The sequence below is a fragment of the Podarcis tiliguerta genome (genome assembly GCF_965153285.1).
Source record: "Podarcis tiliguerta genome assembly, chromosome: 17".
NCBI lineage: Eukaryota > Metazoa > Chordata > Lepidosauria > Squamata > Lacertidae > Podarcis > Podarcis tiliguerta.
This window is the reverse complement of record NC_139550.1, coordinates 11,938,275-11,957,414: the sequence shown is the minus strand read 5'-3', so window position 1 is coordinate 11,957,414 and position 19,140 is coordinate 11,938,275. Positions and strand designations below refer to the sequence as shown.

Below are 19,140 nucleotides of genomic sequence, written 5' to 3'. Positions count from 1 at the left end.
TCCTTCAGCACAAGAGGTATTGTCTGAGTAGGTTCTTCCTTCAGCTAGTTGCATCCATAGCAAGCTTAGACTAGAGACAGTCATTTTTAAAGGTGGAACGAAGTGAGGCATTGGTTCCCATAGTGTACTCCTATCCTGCTCTTGTCCTCTTTCTCAGGTTTTAAAAACAGCTGTGCAAATAAGTGGATATCCTGAACCAGGATAGCTCCTTCACTCAGCTCTTAACAGTAATCTGCCTCCAGCTGAATCTCTCTGCACAGAAGGACCTAAGTTCTGCCTGACCTTGTAGCTCTCTTCAGAACTCTGCTATCAGAACGTGCACATGCATTGACTCAGCTACTTTTTTATGTAGAGCCAAGTACGGGAGATGTACTTCTTATCAATGATGTACCTTTATCTCCAGCTGTTAAAGTTTATCATGCTGAGAACACACACTGAGTAACTTTGCAAGTTAGGGGCTCTGCGCTGACAGTTGAGCTCCGAAGAACCACAAAACAAGGGTCTAATCGGCTGATAATGTCTAAACAGCATGATGGGAAGGGGAATCAATTCAAGCTTTTGCCTACGGTGGTTTTCAGTTATTTAGGAGGCACGATTTGCATGCTGTTTTACCTGCTGCAGCTGGTGAGACTCATTGTGAACTGTTAAGGGATATCATAGGGCATGTCATATGTCAATTAAGTTCCTACAGTATACCTTTTATCCAGAACTCCCCCCCCCCTTTTTAAGAGAAGATTGGAAAACGTTTATTGAATATATGGGGGTGGGAATTGTGTACACTTGAAAACGTTGGCAGCATTAAGATAAATTCAACAGTGTAAATAAGTTTCAGTGGATGCAATAATGGAATACTGAATGGTTTAGTTTATGTAAAATATGCAGGGATTTATGATATGCAAAATGAAACATGGAAAGAGAAGAAGGGAAGTCACCGATATTTTAAGGTTGTTTAAATGAGTATTCTAAAAAGATAGATAGATAGATAGATAGATAGATGATATAGATATATATGAGAGAAGGACCTTTTTTTGCTTTTTAAATAATAAATTTGATGTGCTTTCGAACTGCTAGGTTGGCAGGAGCTGGGACTGAGCAATGGGAGGTCACCCCATCGCGGGGATTCAAACCGCAGATCTTCTGATCGGCAAGCCCTAGGCTCTGTGGTTTAACCCACAGCACCACCAGCATCAATAATAATAATAATAATAATAATACTCTGTCCATCTGACTGGGTTGCCCCAGCCACTCTGTGAACACCCTGCAAGCAAATCAGGATGAATGTAGGATGAATGCTTAAAGTCAGGTACCTGTCCTGCAAATAAATCAAAAGGAATGTTCAATAAAGACCGGACATAGTCTAACCACCATTGAATGCTTTGTGTAAACAAATCAGGATGATTGCTGAACAAACCGGTTGTCTGAAGGAGGCCTCCATTGAGGAGTATGGCTAGTACCAAGAAGAAGCCATAGTGGTCAGCAAATGTCAATATAGCCTTAAATTGCTATGACATCGTGATCAAATTTCTAACCGAGACAAACAGCACAGCTACAAAGCTTAATGAAGTGTGGGATTTTTGACTGCTAAAACTTTGCCACTTTAATTTAGTATTGATTAGTGGGATGAGCAGTGCTGTTGAATGATGGTGCTATCATTAGAGGCATCTCATTGAGGTTGATCGATGCCGTACTCTCTCAAGGGAAGATCTATCTCAAATCTTGGCTCTGTGCACTGCATATGCAGCCCTGTGTTGTCTGGAAGAGGAACACTGGTCTTACATCAAAGAAGAAAACTGGGAGCAGAGGAAAAATCCCTGGATGAGTTTCTGTGGCAAATTCAATTATACTGTAGATTGGGGACTGCCCATGGAGTGCCTTGCAGGTGATGCTTGACTCCAACTCCCATCAGCCTCTGCCAACATGACCTGTGGTCAGGGATGATGGGAGTTGTCATCCAAAAGCATCTGAAGGTCACTGTGTTGGGTACCCTTGCTGTAGATGAACACGGAAACTGGCAGATTTAGGCTCCCCTGGTTGTTGTTTTTTTAATTCTCACCAAAGGGGATAACAGAAAGGTGCCTACAACTTTGAAATATCAGTCCTGTTGTATGGAGAATAAAAAAAAAAAGTTGACCCAGTAACTTTTTTAATAAGCAGTTGAGTTTAGTTATTAAATTATAATTGACCTGGGGGGTGCTGTGGGGACGTGGGTGGCGCTGTGGGTTAAACCATAGAGCCTAGGACTTGCTGATCAGAAGGTCGGCAGTTCGAATCCCCGGGACGGGGTGAGCTCCCGTTGCTCGGTCCCAGCTCCTGCCCACCTAGCAGTTTGAAAGCACATCAAAGTGCAAGTAGATAAATAGGTACCACTCCGGTGGGAAGGTAAAACGGCATTTCTGTGCGCTGCTATGGTTCGCCAGAAGCGGCTTAGTCATGCTGGCCACATGACCCGGAAGCTGTACGCCAGCTCCCTCGGCCAGTAAAGTGAGATGAGCGCCGGAACCCCAGAGTCGGTCAGGACTGGACCTAATGGTCAGGGGACCCTTTACCTTAAGTTATAATTAATTAGGGGCAGTTTGTCCCTCCCCTCCCTCTCTTTCTCTCTCTCATTCCATTCACAGATAGTGAACAAAGTTTTAGAATTAATCCAGCTAAAGTAACAGGGTGTTTGATGCACATGGCAAGGAATCGCGTTGTTTCTTTGCCATTCCACTCCAGGAGGGCAGAGTTGAGCTCTGCCTTAGGACAACATGAGGAATTTGATGAAACAAATTGTGTCTCATGAAGACTGTGCACCCTGCCATATCGTACCCAGTTGTGCTGCTTTGATCGTCGGACAGAGAGGATGGCTCAGAAACTCTCGGCACCTCCTTTGCTTACGCCGTAGGCGGATTGGCTGCCAGCGTCCAGACTGGCTGCATGCCTGGTTGGTTTGCATGTTTCAGTGATAGATTTTGCTGAACATGACAAGTGTTGTTCCTGGAGGAAGAGGCGGTGCAGCAACTCAAAGGCGCTGTCTTATTTGCCTCGTGATTACTTATGGGGAAGTTGAACATTTATCAGCCATGATGTCAGATTATTTTAGGGAGAGATGTGGGGGGGGGGGCAGGCTTTGCTTTAGTCATCTGAAGTGTTTGAAATCTTGTCTTTTAAACCATACTTGGTCAGATTGTTGTTGTTGTGTTTAATTGTGATGAATACACAGAGTCTTTCACCTGTGCAACTTCACGTGCACTTTGCAGCATTTTCCGCACTGCAATCTAATGATATTTGACCTTCATCCATAGCTATGAATCTTCACGTCTAACCCCCACCCCAAATATAATAGTCTCTACAGGGATCTGATACAGCTTGTTGATTATCTCCTTGGCTTTGCTGAGCGGCGGGACCTCTGCTGCATCTGCAACCCTTCCACTCACAAGAACTGCAGTGGAATTAGGGGCCAGGGCAATCAGGAGGGAATCTGGACCCAATTCCTGAGCCAACTTCAGGCTAGCACAGGCCCAGATCAGGTTGGATGTCATTGCACATCAGCTGTGAGACCAGCTTGAGATTCAGAAGATCCCTTGCTGGCAGGCTGATCCCCTCTCTGCCCTTAGAACATCCCACTTCTGCTGGCATGGGTTCCACCAATGGGCCTCCTCGTCACCTATTGGTGGCTGGCAGGACGCCAGCTTACCTGGGAGAGCTGGGCAGAGGGACAATTCCACCTCATCCAACCCTCCCATTCGCAGCGCAGAGTATTGGAAGCTTGGATTGCTCTACTGGTTATTTACCAGACTTTACAGTTCCAAGTTACTATTATTCAGATGCACACATATTGTTTCATAAATGAAGGTGATCACTTATGTACGGCATACAGTTAAGTCTATGGTTAATGGGGCAGGCTTTTGGTGATCACTGTGGGCACATTGGTTTCTTGTAGAGCTACTGAATCAGAGTGATCTTTGTTTTAAATACTACCCAGTATTGGCAAAGCTCAGCATGCCTAAAGACTTTTGGCTTCTGCACAGTTTCAGAACACACAGAAAGAAGCAGGATATAAGTTTGGGCATGCCCTAAGCCTGGCAGTCAGAAAGCTCTGGTTTGAAACACTCTGTACGATCCCTATTCCTCAACTGGGGTGAATTTATGAAGGAGTGACCCAAGAAATTATAGGTGTTTAAAGCAAGGGACGCGGGTGGCACTGTGGTCTAAACCACTGAGCCTAGGGCTTGCTGATCAGAAGGTCGGCGGTTCAAATCCCGATGCTCAGTCCCAGCTCCTGCCAACCTAGCAGTTCGAAAGCACGTCAAAGTGCAAGTAGATAAATAGGTACCACTCCGGCGGGAAGGTAAACGGCGTTTCCGTGCGCTGCTCTGGTTTCGCCAGAAGTGGCTTAGTCATGCTGGCCACATGACCCGGAAAAACTGTCTGTGGACAAACGTCGGCTCCCTCGGCCAGTAAAGCAAGATGAGCGCTGCAACCCCAGCCTCGTTCACGACTGGACTTAACTGTCAGGGGTCCTTTTCCTTTACCTTTAAAGCAAGTGAATCTCCCCTGCTCCTTTCTCCCTTCCCATGTTAGCCTGGCTGATAATTAGGCCTTATAAGATAACCTGAACTTGGGAGGGTCTTTGGGAATGATGAACTCAAAAGAACTCTCTTGGTTTACTGGAAGTAATTTAGAACAAGGCGCAAAACAGATCCATCTAAAAGTCATGACACAATTGAAAAAGAGAGGAGGAGGTTGAAAAAAGTTGTTGCCCCGAGTTTTAATGACGTGGCAAAGTTTGTACAAAGAGCAGCTGGAAAAACAGTTGCGGGAGTGGAGGAGACAATTGGAGCTGTTTTATCACAAGGCTGACAGGGAGGGGTGTGTGTCCCTGCTTCTCATCTCTCCCTGACAATGAGAGCAAAAGGGAGCCAACAGGATGGAATAACCTTGCTTCCCAACTATTCTACATACCAGGGCCAAATGCAATCATTGTGGCTGGATGACAGTAAAGCAGTCTCTTTGCTTTCCTAGCTTACCTGTTTAGGGGCAAGTATTCCAACTGAATCTTATCACTAGCCTGGATTTACTGTATCTGGGATTACTTTGTCTTTAAAAGCTTTTGAAGTTATTCAGATGGGGGTAGTTATTATCTGCCTGCCCTCGAAACAATGGCACTGATATGTTTAAATTCAAGCCACTGTTTCTCCTGCGCTGTTTGCAGCGATAATGGTTTTTCCATTTTAAACTTTCTAGATCTTACATGCAGAGTTCTTTTATACCAATTGTTCCGTGGAATTCAGGGCATGTTCACGATTATAGGCTGGCTTTGTAGGGAAAAGCTGTTCTACTAGTAGGCCAGTACAATTGCCTTTGCTCTTGGGTTGCTAAAATTATGGGTCACTTGAGCATGGTTCAAAATTATTCTGTCACTGCAGAAGGCAGTGGGAAAGTGCTTTATAATTGCTATCAGGAAGAGTTGTGGTTCAGCGGCACAATCCCAGGTTCAACTTCTTCCACCTATCTGAAAACCCTGGAGAAATGCTCTCAGCCAGTCAGATAGTACTGAGTTAGATGCACCAATAGCTTCCGGTATTCCTATTGATAAGAGCAATTCCTTTCATAAGCTTTTCTTTCTTTTTTTTAAAGTGGAAACTGATTTTAAATTGAAAAGGGAAGAGTAAAGGGGGTATTTCTGTCACTTCTGCAGCAACTAGGTATATGAAAACAGACTATATTGTGGATGTTGGATTGTGCTTTTGTTGTTCAATAAGAAACATTGAAAACAATCAAATTAAAAAGGCAGTGTTGAACATTCATGACTTTCTTCATGCTTGCCATGACCCAGCAGAAATAAGAGGTGTAGCGAGGGATGTTTGTCTCTTCCCCTCTTTTGGGAATGAAGAACAGCAGCCTAAGAGAAAAGCACCCTCTGGCTATAGGCAGGTGTGTAACAGTTCAGAGAGAGCTAGAAAAACGCATCCATTTGGTGCTATCTCAAGCTGTCCCATAGCCCAAAGTGAACTGCTATGCATTGAGGAAGGAGAAAGCAGACGGTCCCTGGTTATCCTCAGTGGCTCTGGTGCTCCCAGTGCAAGGTGCTGTCCAGGGAGCTGGAGGTATACAGTCCTGCTCCAGAGCATCTGCTAATATCATGCTTGAGGGTGCGACCAGCTCCATGCCGGCAAACAAGGAAACCGTGCCATCTGGATCACCTCTTGGAGGCCTTTCTAGCCAATCAGAACGAGGCCATTGCCTCCAATTCCTTTGACAGTCTTGTGACATCTCAAAACAAGCCTTTGTGTATGCTGATTCCGTGATAAAGATGGGAATCTGGAGCCAAGACAGGAGTGTGTCTGATCTGATATCTAAGTGTCCCTTTCCATTACTTACAGACTGTACCAGAAAGCATTAGTAAATTAGTTACACCCACACTAGCCATTGTTGTATTTTCCAACTCCTACCCCCCACTTTTAGTAGGTCTTTATATTTACTGCAGGGGTACTTTGACAAGCCAGGAAAAGCAGGAATGAGCCAGTTTTCTGGGTCAAGTTGCTCTCACTGTATTACACAAGCAGCTCTTTCTGAGTGAGCATTGTTCTCAGAACATATTTGTGAGGCACACTTAGACAATAATACGGAATTCTCTTTTCCACACAGAGGTTTTGCAACTAAACTGGCAGAAAGGGGAATCACAGGCTTGGTTGTTGTTTTTTTTTTAAAAAAAATTGCATTATAACTAAAAACCCAGTTTATTGTTTCTGTTGCTCTTACTGATTCCATTCTTCCATTGCCAGTTCAGTGCTAGACCACTGCTCCTTCCTGCGTCAAGTTAACCCTTCTCCATGCTATGGTTCCTTCTTATCTGGGATAGCTCAGTGAGGCTCTTAGTCTCTGGATTGTGGGTTCGAGCCCCACGTTGGGCAAAAAAGATTCCTGCATTGCAGGGGGTTGGATTAGATGACCCTTGTAGTCTCTTCCAATTCTAAAATTCTATGATTCTTGTGTCAGGGTCACCCAGGGGTGCTGGCATGGAGAGAAACCATTGGATGGCCTTTAACAATGTGGCTTGCACCTCCCATGTCATCAGAATACAGTAGTCCCTCGGGTTACAGATGCTTCAGGTTACAGACACTTCAGGTTACAGACTCCACTAGGCCAGAAATAGTACCTCAGGTTAAGAACTTTGCTTCAGGATGAGAACAGAAATCGCGCCACAGCAGCGCAGTGGCAGCAGGAGGCCCCATTAGCTAAAGTGGTACTTCAGGTTAAGAACAGTTTCAGGTTAAGAACGGACCTCCAGAACAAATTAAGTTCTTAACCCGAGGTACCACTGTATTGAAAGAAGGGTGCCATTCAGAGTAAATCATTCTATCCATGGTTATAGGTCTAGATCAGTTTTTTACCTTTGAAGTTCCTGGATGTGGCATCAAAGAATAAATTTGTTTCTTTCTCCCCAAGCCTGTTCTTCTCTCCCCAACCCCCAGCCTAATCTAAGAGCATGTTGTTAAACAGCCCTGAAAAGATTTCATCCTCAAGTAACCCAGCTTTTGCCGCAAGCCCTCTGGTGACAGCGATTATTTTGCTTGTAGAACAAAAAAGCTTCAGGGAACATGTAACCGGAGAACTGGGATAGAGAGCGTTGACCGACAGTAACCCCAGAGCACGGGTATTCGGGAGAAAAATAGGAAGTGTTTCTTTCTTCATAACTTTTCTTCTCCAAACCAGACTGGTGTCCTGCCAAATCAGGGTCTGAGCAACACAATCGCAATGCTTAGCGGCATAAAGGCAGGGGCAGGGTGTGGGAGGGAAGAGGCTGCAAACCACAAAATGCAGAAAACACAGTGCCTCCGCCTTCCTTTCTCGTCTTCCACCCGCCATTCCATTGCGGCGGAGATTTGTGGAGTTCTCCTTCCATCCCTCTTGGCATGCCGAGTGTCTCTTGTAAGCGAGCCGGCTAATTAACATTTTAAAAAAGTATCAGGCAGCGTCGCAGACCAGCATCGGCTGCCCCCTTGGGATCCGGCAACAGTGTTCGGGAATGTGAGCTTCTAAAGGCTGCGCTGGCATCACATTGCCTCCTTTTTACCCCAGAAGGTGTTCTGCGCTTTGCACTTGAGCTCCTGAAGCCTTCGCAGCCATGTCGTTTTCCGCAGCTCAAAAACACACATACTGAGAATGTGCCTTTATAACATGTTAAGGAACAGGGTTAAAGCTTTCAAGCTACATAAGTCTCCTCATAATACAGTGGTACCTTGGTTAAGAACTTAATTCATTCTTGTGGTCCATTCTTAACCTGAAACTGTTCTTAACCTGAAGCACCACTTTAGCTAATGGGGGTCTCCTGCTGCCGCTGCACCGCCGGAGCACGATTTCTGTTCTCATCCTGAAGCAAAGTTCTTAACCCGAGGTAATATTTCTGGGTTAGCGGAGTCTGTAACCTGAAGCATCTGTAACCTGAGGTAGCACTGTATTCGCTGTTTGAGGGAAAGGGTAGTGGAAGCCGTGCCCATCCATAATGCAATTGTGCCCACCCAGAGTATATGATTTAGATCAGTTTGTTTCATAGCATATTCCAGGGATTCTTCAATATGTTGATCAGTACTGGTGCCATACGTATTACTCTGCTTTTCTTTGGACCACGTCAGCGAGGCTGAGAGGGGGGTCTTGTCATCTGGGCAGCCTGGGACCTCCATACACACTGCCCAGGCTTGTGCCCTAGGGGAAGTCACTTAGGTGCTTCTAACACAGTAGTTTGACTTCACCCTTGGAGGCATACTCTGTTGTCTCTAGAGACAGATGACAACAACAACTGGTGGATGAAGTTCCCCGAAATACATCTTCCCCACTGCCACAAACACCGTGTGTGAATTATGGGAGGGGAGAAGCAGAGGCAGCCCTGAATAATACCCAGTAATAATCACTGACTCCTCCAAATTTTAGGCAGACCCCCCCCCCCCCAATTCATAGTCTTGTTGTTTTACTTCAAGGTTGTGTTGTATCTGTGGTTCCTACTTCTGTTATCTTTTTTTTTTTTTTTTACTGTAATTTAGTTGAATGCATTGTTTGGTCTAAATGAGATTGTGACTTTAAATGGCTGTAAGCTTCCTAGACACTGGAAGGGTAGGAGAGAAGTTTTTATATTGTATTGTGTTTTTAATATTCGATTGCGAGCCTCCCAGAGTGGCTGGGGTATAATTATTATTATTTATATGAAACAAATAAATAGGAACAAAATAAAAACAGCAGCTGGAGGGGTACACATCATAAAGTTGTTGAGGGGTTTTTTAAGGTAAAAATTGTTGCGTTTGGTTTGTTCAAAGATGTTGAGTTTTTTGGGGGGGTACATCTGCCCCAAAACCAATTGTTTTGCCTTTTTTGGAAATTTATAAAGATTTTAAAAATATATTTAGCACCCCTTCTCGGACATCTTGCCCAATTTGCCAAAAATCCACCTGGACGCCATTTTTCGGCCTAGTAGCCCTATGGGAGGACTGTAACTCTCTTAATAATCCCCGTTGATATCTAAGCGCTGAACATGGGTGGATCTGAGTGAACAAAGCAATACAGAGCTGGGGACAAGACTGACCCCTTCAGCCAGGTACATGGCCTTAGAGCAAGGGAAGCAAATATGGAACCTTCCAGATGTTGTGGCCTACAGCTCCCCAGCTGGCATGGCCAATGGTAGGGCATGATGGGAGTGTGGTCCTCAACAAATGGAGGGCATCACATTGGCTGTCCCTGCCTTAGAGGAGGATAGTGGAGAGATCTAGACAAGGGAGCAATGGGAGGTCCTCAGAAGAGGTATGGGGTCAAATCATGCCTCCCCAGAGCCTCCAAAACAGTAGCTAAAGGGGCTCGTTGCAAAGGTTAGAGGGGAAGCATCCCATGCAGTGTACCACCAAACACTACACACTCCACAGTTACAGGATTTATCCTCAATGTATATTATACAGTGCGAAAGGGAAGCCCAGGCTCACATGCCATTTTATTGTTGCAGTCAGCAAATCCAAAAAGTGGTGTAGAAATGTTTTCTGTGCATAAATTATATAAATAAAATGTGACAATGTGAACTGGCTAACCCACCTGGGCAGCCTGAGAAGTATATCCATGAGATGTGAGGGGCTGTAGCTGGAAAGAAATGTCACCTCTCTCTTCCCATGATTGCGAATAAATGTTTTCTACTTATGCACCAGAGCAGGGGAGCAGGTTCTGGCTAATGGGCACATCTCTGTTACAAAGTGGTGTGATCTTTATTCCAGTTTTAACTGTTACACTTTCCCCCTGAACAGCCCTTTGCAGTAGTTTGGTAAGGAGAATGATACATAATTTTCTGTTGGACAATTCCTAGCCTCTCACTCCCCCAATTCCATCCAAATTATAGCCTTCAAACGGGAAAGTGCATGATAGCGGAACATGTTTGATGCTGTAATACTGACATACCCTCTCGTGAGTTTCGATTTGTTTTGAATTTTGAAAAAATGGTTTTCTTGTTACCTGGCAGGTGTGAAAGTCCGGGATTTCCTGGTTGACAATGAGACCTTCTCTGACTTTCTCCATCACAATGCTTCCCTACCAAAGTTTGTTGTAGACGAAATCCTGAATGCCGAGGTTAACCTCCAACAGGTAAGAAGCGTATACTGTCAGTGACCAGCACTTGGGAAGAAAGTCTACTGTTCTCCATTTGAATGTCATGAATTGTGAATGTGATGTGGAAAAGATGATTTAGCTCGAGTCCCAGGAGTGATTTATAGATTTATAACCTCTGGTACATGTTTCTAGGTCATTACATCTGGCTACCGGATAAGTGTGAAAGACCTTTGCAATTCAACCAAGCTGTCAAAGTTTGTCAACATCCAAAACCCAGTGGTGGATGTTCTCAGCAGTGCCTTGATTTGCTCCATTCCTAAGGAAAAGCTTTCTGCTGCAGAGAGAGTGTTTCAGGACAATCTAGATGTCATGAAGCCATTTATGGTGAGTGTGTTGGCTTGAGTATTTTGAATTGTATTCACCAAGGTATAGTGCAAGTTTTTAAATCAGCAGAATATCATGGTTCACATAATATAGCGTACTATGTTACAAAACAGAATGCAAACAAACCCTTTCCACGTTACATTTATCATTACACTTGGATTGCAGGAGACCTGTGGCCAAAGATTCAGCTGGTTATTTCAAATCACTGTGTGATTCATTATCTCTGCAAAAAGAAGGGAGACAGTCCAAAGGTCAAAATTTTCTACTTCTGTGGTCTTAGTATCTAAAGCTAAACATTTAGGTCTGGTCTAGGCATCCCTGTAACCCATGGTTTGAAAACCAGGAGCCAGTCTTTGGGATACATATCCCTTTCCCCTCCTTCCTTCCCTTATTGGCACTTGCCATGGTTTAGAATTACATGTGTTTTGATGTTAGCCAGTTTTATAGTATCCAAGGCCCCATCATAACTAGAGTTTGAAACCTTGATTCGAAGTGTGTTTGCAAATCATATTTATGAGGGAACCTGGTTAGCATATGTCCAGCTGTAATTCTAAACCTTAGTTAATACTGATAGAAGAATGGAGGAGTTATTCGCTTCAGAAAATGGAAGAGGGAGGAGGATAGATTTCAGATCTCTGAGACTAGCTTCAGATCTGTAAACCATGGGTTTTTTTTGGGGGGGGGGGGAGCCAGGGTTACATTTGCACCAGTTCCCAATTTAGCATAATTAGGTTGTGTTACTATTTATTTATTCAGTGTCATCAGTGGTAACATAAGCAAAACAAACTAATCCCTGCCCCCAAAGGACTGACAGACTTAACTTTTCTTAAGCAGCCTATGAAATGGCGCGACTCTGTCCATCAGATTTTTTCCACTGCCTATACAAATAGAGCTGTATTTTCACTGCCTATTCAAATAGAGCTGTATGACAAAGGGGCAACTTGCTTCCCACAGGAGCTGTTACTTTCCTTAGCTATAAAGCTGTGTTAAAAAGCTAAAGTGGGAGCGAACTGTTCAGAAATGATGGGCGCAACAGAAAGCAACACTCTTATGGACCAGCATGTGAATGCCTGGCTAAGTGCCAAACAAAAGCCCTTTTTAGTTTTGATACAGCTTGGGGAATACAGAATTAAGCCTCAGTTGTTTGGCTATTTGCCTAGCCAAAAGCATAGGATATCTGACACTGGAGTCATATTTCTGCTCTGTCTGGAATGTAAAGGTCAGCTCTTTTTAAACTGTTATTGTTTTTCACTAAACTGCTTGGACTCTTATATTTTTCCTTGTCATTTGCTTATTTGCTTGTTTGCTTGCTTGCTTGAAAGCTTATCACCTGTTCTCCAGCCTAAGGGTTACTGAGAGCCACTGTAGTATAATAAGGCAGCAAGCCAGACAGCGAATGATGAAAGCTAATAAAATTCCAGCTCTTTGAAAACCAAACAGCCTAAATTTTAGACTCAGGGACGCAGGTGGCGCTGTGGGTAAAACCTGAGCGCCTTGGACTTGCCGATCGCATGGTCGGCGGTTTGAATCCCCGCAGCGGGGTGCGCTCCCGTCGTTCGGTCCCAGCGCCTGCCAACCCAGCAGTTCAAAAGCACCCCCGGGTGCAAGTAGATAAATAGGGACCGCTTACCAGCGGGAAGGTAAACGGCGTTCTGTGTGCTGCGCTGGCTCGCCAGATGCAGCTTGTCATGCTGGCCACGTGACTCGGAAATATCTGCGGACAGCGCTGGCTCCCGGTCTATAGAGTGAGATGAGCGCACAACCCTAGAGTCTGGCAAGACTGGCCCGTACGGGCAGGGGTACCTTTACCTTTACCTTTTAAGGACTGTGCAAATAGAAATGATTTCACCTGGCACCAGAAAGAAATCTTGCTTAGCTAGCCCTTCTAGGGAGAGATTTCAAAAGGCAGGGTCTTTTTGGTTGTGGTGCCTGCCTGGCTTCAGGTGACATGGGATCTCAGAGAACGACATCTGAGGAAAATGTTAATGCTTGACAGGATTATGCAGGAATCTCATTGCACTAGCTGCACCCAAGGGATGGAACATTTTCTTGGTTTTTTTCTGTATGGCGATAATAGAGCTTAATTGAATTAAGTAGTTGTTTGTTACATTAAAATGCTTGGAAATGTTTTTGATATATGTATTGTAACTCGCTTAGCTTTCCGAATGAAAGGCTTGGGTTTAATGTGGTGAATAGAAACCCTTTTCTATAAACCATAGTGCAAATTTAGGAGCAAAGCTAGAAGCCAGAAATTAAACAAGTCGAGCTTCCGTTTGCAGCTAAATGAAAAGCTACTTTCTACTAGTAAAAGAAACTTAGGGAAATCTCGTGATGTTGCAAGTCAGCAATATTATTTATTGGGAAACCAGTGCCATGGGAAATGTGAATGACGTCTGTGTGTTTGTCTCATGCCTGACACTGTTGAAGCTAAGAAGGTTTGAGGTTGATCAGTGGGAGACCTTGGGGAGTTCTACTTAAACCTCTTTGTACTTTCTAAGGAAATGTAGGATTATAAGCATTGTAAATAAATAAAATTATGGTTCAGGAAGCTAGAATAAAAGGGAGGGGAAAGGAGACACAGGAAGAACAGCTTTGATGAGTCAGACCAATGGCCCACTATCCATCATCAGCTACGCTTTACCAAACACATGAGTGGAAAACTACCCTCAGTCATGAGATGTTAGCAGTCACTTCCCATTACTTTATTGCCAGGACCAGTACATATGCTGGTGGGAGTATGGGTTTAGGAATAGACGGAGGTAGTGATTTATATGAACTTTTGCTTATTAATTCATTTATTCCCTTCTTTTCAGCTAAGGTTGACTCCCAAAGTTACTACCAGTGGCATAGCGTGGGGGGTGCAGGGGGGGCCGGCCGCACCGGGTGCAACATCTGGGGGGGCGCTCGCACTCGCAGCTCTCTGCCCCTATCTGGCTCACGGGTTAGGGGGCTCAAATTACTTGCCTTGCCCCGGGTGCTGACAACCCACGCTACGCCACTGGTCACTACAATTAAAATCCATCATGCATTGCCATGCCAGACCCAGATATTTGTATCCCATGGGTCAAGCTTCCCTACCCAAACCTAGGGGGCTCTTGGCTTGTTCTAAGTAACAGGGACAGTGAACAATGATGATGACGATGATGTTGTTGTTGTTGTTGTTGTTGCTATTTGTTATTTCGATACTGCTCTTCATCCAAGGACCACAGGGCGATTTACAATATAAAAACCACCAAAATACATAACATAGCAACAAAACAAATAACTCCTCCAATGATATTCCAAGCCTTCTCACTATTTAAAGTATATAATATTCACCTGCCCCTCACCTCTAGATACTGCTTATTTAGATACATGAACAGGACATAAAGGAGATTTCTAAAATTATGAAGAACAGGCCAGGAGTATCTGTTATGTAGAATGAGGCAGTGGCCATGTGTCTTACTTTAGAGAGGTCAGTCCTCTGTTTGAAGGTCCTATTTGAAGGGCTGTTAGGTCCAAGTATGGTTTAAAAATGGGGCTGGACCCCAAGAAGGGAGAGCAGGGGGCTTGGATGTTGCCCTTCAGCAGTTGCTATTCCAACAGCAAACTGGACATGCAAACATGTCACCTGGTCACTGCCTTCCATACGATGGTGAGATAGATGTATTGTACCTCGGGTTATGAACTTAATTCGTTCCGGAGGTCCATTCTTAACCCGAGGTACCACTTTAGCTAATGGGGCCTCCTGCTGCTGCCACCCAATTTCCATTCTCATCCTGGGGCAAAGTTCTCAACCTGAGGTACTACTTCCGGGTTAGCAGAGTTTGTAACCCAAAGTGTTTGTGACCTGAACCGTTAGTAACCCAAGGTACCACTGTATTTCTATTTTAAATATTAGCAATTATGTCTGCGTTTGCTTCTAAGCATATGAGTTCCCATACAGAAATGTTTCGCAAATCTGTGTCGATTTATTAATCCTCCACGTTTGGTGATGCCTTTCCTCTTCTAGCGAAAGTTTAAGTGGGCAGACTACTGCCTCAGGTGGTAGATGTAAAAAGACTGGAGAGCAGATATTGCTGTGTTGTGCTCCATGGCCTGCCCTCCATTCTCAATCTATCCTGGTGCCCTCAAGTGCATTGGAAGGTGCTGTCTGATCAGCAGTGTTGAAATAAGATTGAACTCGCAACCTGATTAGCTTTTGTACAGGCACAAAAATGATTCAGGCCAGCTCTGGAACAGAAGGAAAGCTGTCATCTCCAAATAAACGTATGATGATAATAATAATAATCATGTGTTCATAAACCAGTAGGGTAGGCCGTTAGGGTGTGACAAACTATGAACGATTAAAAAAGCTTGGCGGGATATTTCTCATGAATAATCTTGACCCAGTCTTTTATTATGTTGTGTGGGCGGCTGTTTCAGATGACTGCGATGGTTGTGATTCATGCTTCATTCAGAGGCCACAAAGGAACTTGGAACAGCTCTGAAAGCCCTTGTGTTGTCTGCATGTTTTCTAAATAATTTGGGTGACATTTTAGTGTTCCCGTAGCATGAAAGAAACATTGAGCAATACCAGCTGGAATGAATGTTGGACACCCAACACATGCAGATGGTCATTGGTACAAACTGCAACCATCTCCAGGTAGAGTTAAGGGGTGAAGATGGCACCAGGGCAGGCAGCTAGCTCTGAAGCTCTGTAGAAACACAAATTTAATTGAGTTTTCATGGGTTCTAATTTCTTTTAAAACAATTATTTTATCAACAATTTATGTTTCGGTGCTGGAAAATAGAGCTATATGGATCTGTAATGCCAATGGCAATTAAGTTTTAATAAGCTCTGTGGTGCTATTGGGTGATACAATGTTTTCGGAGTGGTGGGAAGGCAGTGGACTGATAAATCTCAAAGGTAGAGCTAGGGGAGGTGGCTTTTTTCTGAAACCCCGGAGAGATGTGGCCAATCAGCTTCAACTCTACAATAGTGAACCAGATGGGCCAATGATCTGACTTGGTACAAGGCAGCTTCTTCTGTTCCTAGGTATCATGTATATTGTAACTCACATGTTATAGTATACATAGGTGTCTTTGTCCTTGTAGCTGAGCAAATGGGAAAAATATGTGCCAAAACTCATGCTGTGTAACCTGAACCAAGCCATTAAATATGGTGTCCTTCCTTCCTTCCTTCCTTCCTTCCTTCCTTCCTTCTTTTCCAAAATGAGAACACGAGACACAGGGCTCCCACAGTTCTGCTTGCCCCACAACTTGTCCCCTAGGAAACCTGCTTTTTACCATTGAATCAGAGCAAATGTCAAATGGGTTTTCCGTGGATTTACAGGTGCTCCCATTTAGTGCTAGAGAGTGGGTTTTTTCTCCAGGGAAAGTGGCAGGGCAAATAGAAAACCACTTGGACCCCTGCCTAGGAAGCACGGGGCAAGTGGAAAACCTCTCAAATCTGTGCTTTCCAGGCACAGGACTTTTCACACGTGTAGACAAGCCTGCACAATAACGTGATGTGCCGAGGGTGAAGTAACTTTGGCTGACTGTCATATCCTGGGGGTTCCATTTCATATGTCCTTGATGGAATTGATTAACGATTGAGGTGCAAAGGCCCAGTCTGAGGCACATTGCCAAAATGTGTGTCTTGCAAGCATTTGATGTGATTAATTTATTTTTTATGTCCCACAGTAATTGTGGTAGTGTTTTCAGTGCAGTGTAAGCAGCCAGAGTTTCATGAAACAAATGGATTTGTGCTTTCCGCTTGCTTAGCTCATGCCCAGGCCCATTTAATGTAATTGTTTAGAGCAGTAATAATGGGAAGTGAGATGGCCAGGGATGCTGGTTCTCATGAGGAATTTTCAGAAACACAGGAGGAAGGAGGGGGGTGCTTTCCTTCTCTTGCCAAATGGCATCCTTTTTTGAGTGCGTGCTGGCTTCACTTGTGATCCTTGAACTACACGCATGAGAGATGCCCTTGCTGATACAAAATGCCACTCTTCATCCTGCTCTGAGTACTAAATGCAAATGATGATGTTGATTCCTATCCGCTGTGTTGCAATTAAGATTCTTCTAAAGCTAAATCCCCATTTGTCATTCCAGAAAGGAATCACCTCCAACTCCACTCTTCAGGATCTCAAGGAAACCACGGAGACCTTCATGGAGAGCCTCGGGAAGCTCCTTAGGGAGGTAAGCTGTGCCTTTTGTCTCTCATCTAGGATCACTGATACAGCGATGTTCCCAGTTGAGGTATCCAAATTACTCTTAATCCTGAGCAGCTCAGTGAAGCCTGTGAGTGCATTCCTGCTGCCTTTGGGCAGAGGTTTCTGCTGTGCTGGACATCACCAATGCATCAAGCCATTGTTGTTGTTTAGTCATTTAGTTGTGTCCGACTCTTGCACACCAGTGCAAGTAGATAAATAGGTACCATTGCGGCAGGAAGGTAAATGACGTTTCCGTGCGCTCTGGTTTCCGTCACAGTGTTCCGTTGTGCCAGAAGCAGTTTAGTCCTGCTGGCCACATGACCCAGAAAGCTGTCTGGCTCCCACGGCCTGAAAGCAAGATGAGCGCCGCAACCCCATAGTCACCTTTGACTGGACTTAACTGTCCAGGGGTCCTTTACCCTTTACCTACCCCCCAATTAATTTGGATCGTCCTGATCTGCAGATGTTATAAAAGGGGCTGTTTGTAAAGTGGGCTGCTAGTGGGGCTGGTTCTGATACACACACACACACACACATGCATGTTGTTGTTGTTTGTAACCAGCTGCTTTGTACAAGTCTGGTATATCGTAAAACTTGTAGCTCGAGAATGAAATTAAAAATTGTCTGAGCACATAGGTGAACAAGTATCTGCGCACATGCCCACAATGGGCCTCGAGTTTCCAGAACTCTGGGAGGATGAGAAAATACTGTCGGGAAGAGATAACAGTACACAATGTGAATTCATCCTACCAAGCCTGTCCACTAGTGTGGGCAGGAAATACTGAGGTCAATGGAATGTGTTCATATGTGCACAGAAGTGCACATGGAAGAACCGGATCTGCGCAACCCAGATGCTCTGGTGTGTACCCAGCCAAAGAGACCGAGGATCTGAACTTCCTTGTCGAAATTGCTTTTGATAGTGGATGGTTTCTGTGGAAATTCGGGTTCATTGTTTTGGCTTGGGAGCTTGGAGCTCCCTTTCCAAGCCCTTTGAATAAATAAAGTTATTCTGTGTGTTCTTTCCTGAGCAAACGAGCTGCCTCTTTTCTTCCGCCTAACTTTTTATGCAAAGTGCTTTTTGTTGTTGCTGCTGCTGCTACTTTTTGCCATTCTCAAAACGTTTTCTCCTCAAGTTTGAAAGTTGCCATTTTAAACAAGTAGCGAGGGGCGGAGATTCAGCTACACCTATTGTTCTGTCTCTCTTACTGTTCGCTGGTGAAGCTTTTACTCCCTGAACTATAATAACCTCTCTGCGGAGCTGCGGTGAGGTCACTCGAGGTTGTTAAGAACTGTACTCCTGCGGAGGAGAGGGGGTGATATCCCACCCCTTTTCCCTGTTGCTTCAACCACTTTGTTTCCTAGGAGTAGATTGCCCTCTGTTGAGTTATAGAACCTGCTGTGTTCTTTTTGGCTGGCAAATGGAAATTAGCAGAAAAATCTGGTTGGAACCAAGATAAAACTGCAGCCAGTTTTAACTATCCTAAAAGTTTGCCTACGAGTTTCTGGTTACAGCTGTTTCCTGTTACATCATTTGAGCATCGGTGATGTTTCATTCTTTCTCCTTTTCTCTCTTTTCTTTTGGTGCGGAGTTAAAAAAAAATCAGAAATCAAAACCATGTGACATTCTCTTTGCTGATGTGGCTGGATTGCTGAGGAATGTGACTTTTCTTTGGCAGTCTTCCCAAACAGCAGTCAGTACCTCTTCTTGCTATCCTATTCAACTTCAAAACAAAGACAGCTTGGAGGCTTTGCATGAAAACCGCTCTTAACTGCATGACCAAAATTTGCTTTTTAATGTCATGGCTCGCTAAATCCGCTCTGACAAATATGTATAGGACTAGAGACATTAAGTCCGGCATTTTTTCTCTCCCTAGGTTAGGGTTGTGTTAGTACGGCTGCCATCTGTCTGGGGAGGGGGGGAGGGGCAGTGCAGGGCAACCAGGTTTCCAGACGCCACTGATATGCATTTACTAATCTATTTAAATGTATGCAAATTTTAACCACTGTACTTTGAATGGTT

The 19,140-nt window shown here is 44.4% G+C and overlaps 1 protein-coding gene and 1 long non-coding RNA gene across 2 annotated transcripts in view; both read left to right on the top strand.

Moving 5' to 3' along the window:
- The window catches only part of LOC310668040, a 1,372,673-nt gene that overhangs the window by 1,046,395 nt on the left and 307,138 nt on the right, over nucleotides 1-19,140 (top strand). The window lies entirely within an intron of this gene.
- ABCA1 (ATP binding cassette subfamily A member 1) overlaps nucleotides 1-19,140 on the top strand; it is a 103,787-nt gene that overhangs the window by 36,127 nt on the left and 48,520 nt on the right. The window contains exons 6-8 of the mRNA XM_083419191.1: nucleotides 10,475-10,596; nucleotides 10,753-10,944; nucleotides 17,020-17,106. Of these exons, the coding sequence (XP_083275317.1) occupies nucleotides 10,475-10,596; nucleotides 10,753-10,944; nucleotides 17,020-17,106 (401 nt within the window). The remainder of the gene's footprint in view (nucleotides 1-10,474; nucleotides 10,597-10,752; nucleotides 10,945-17,019; nucleotides 17,107-19,140) is intronic.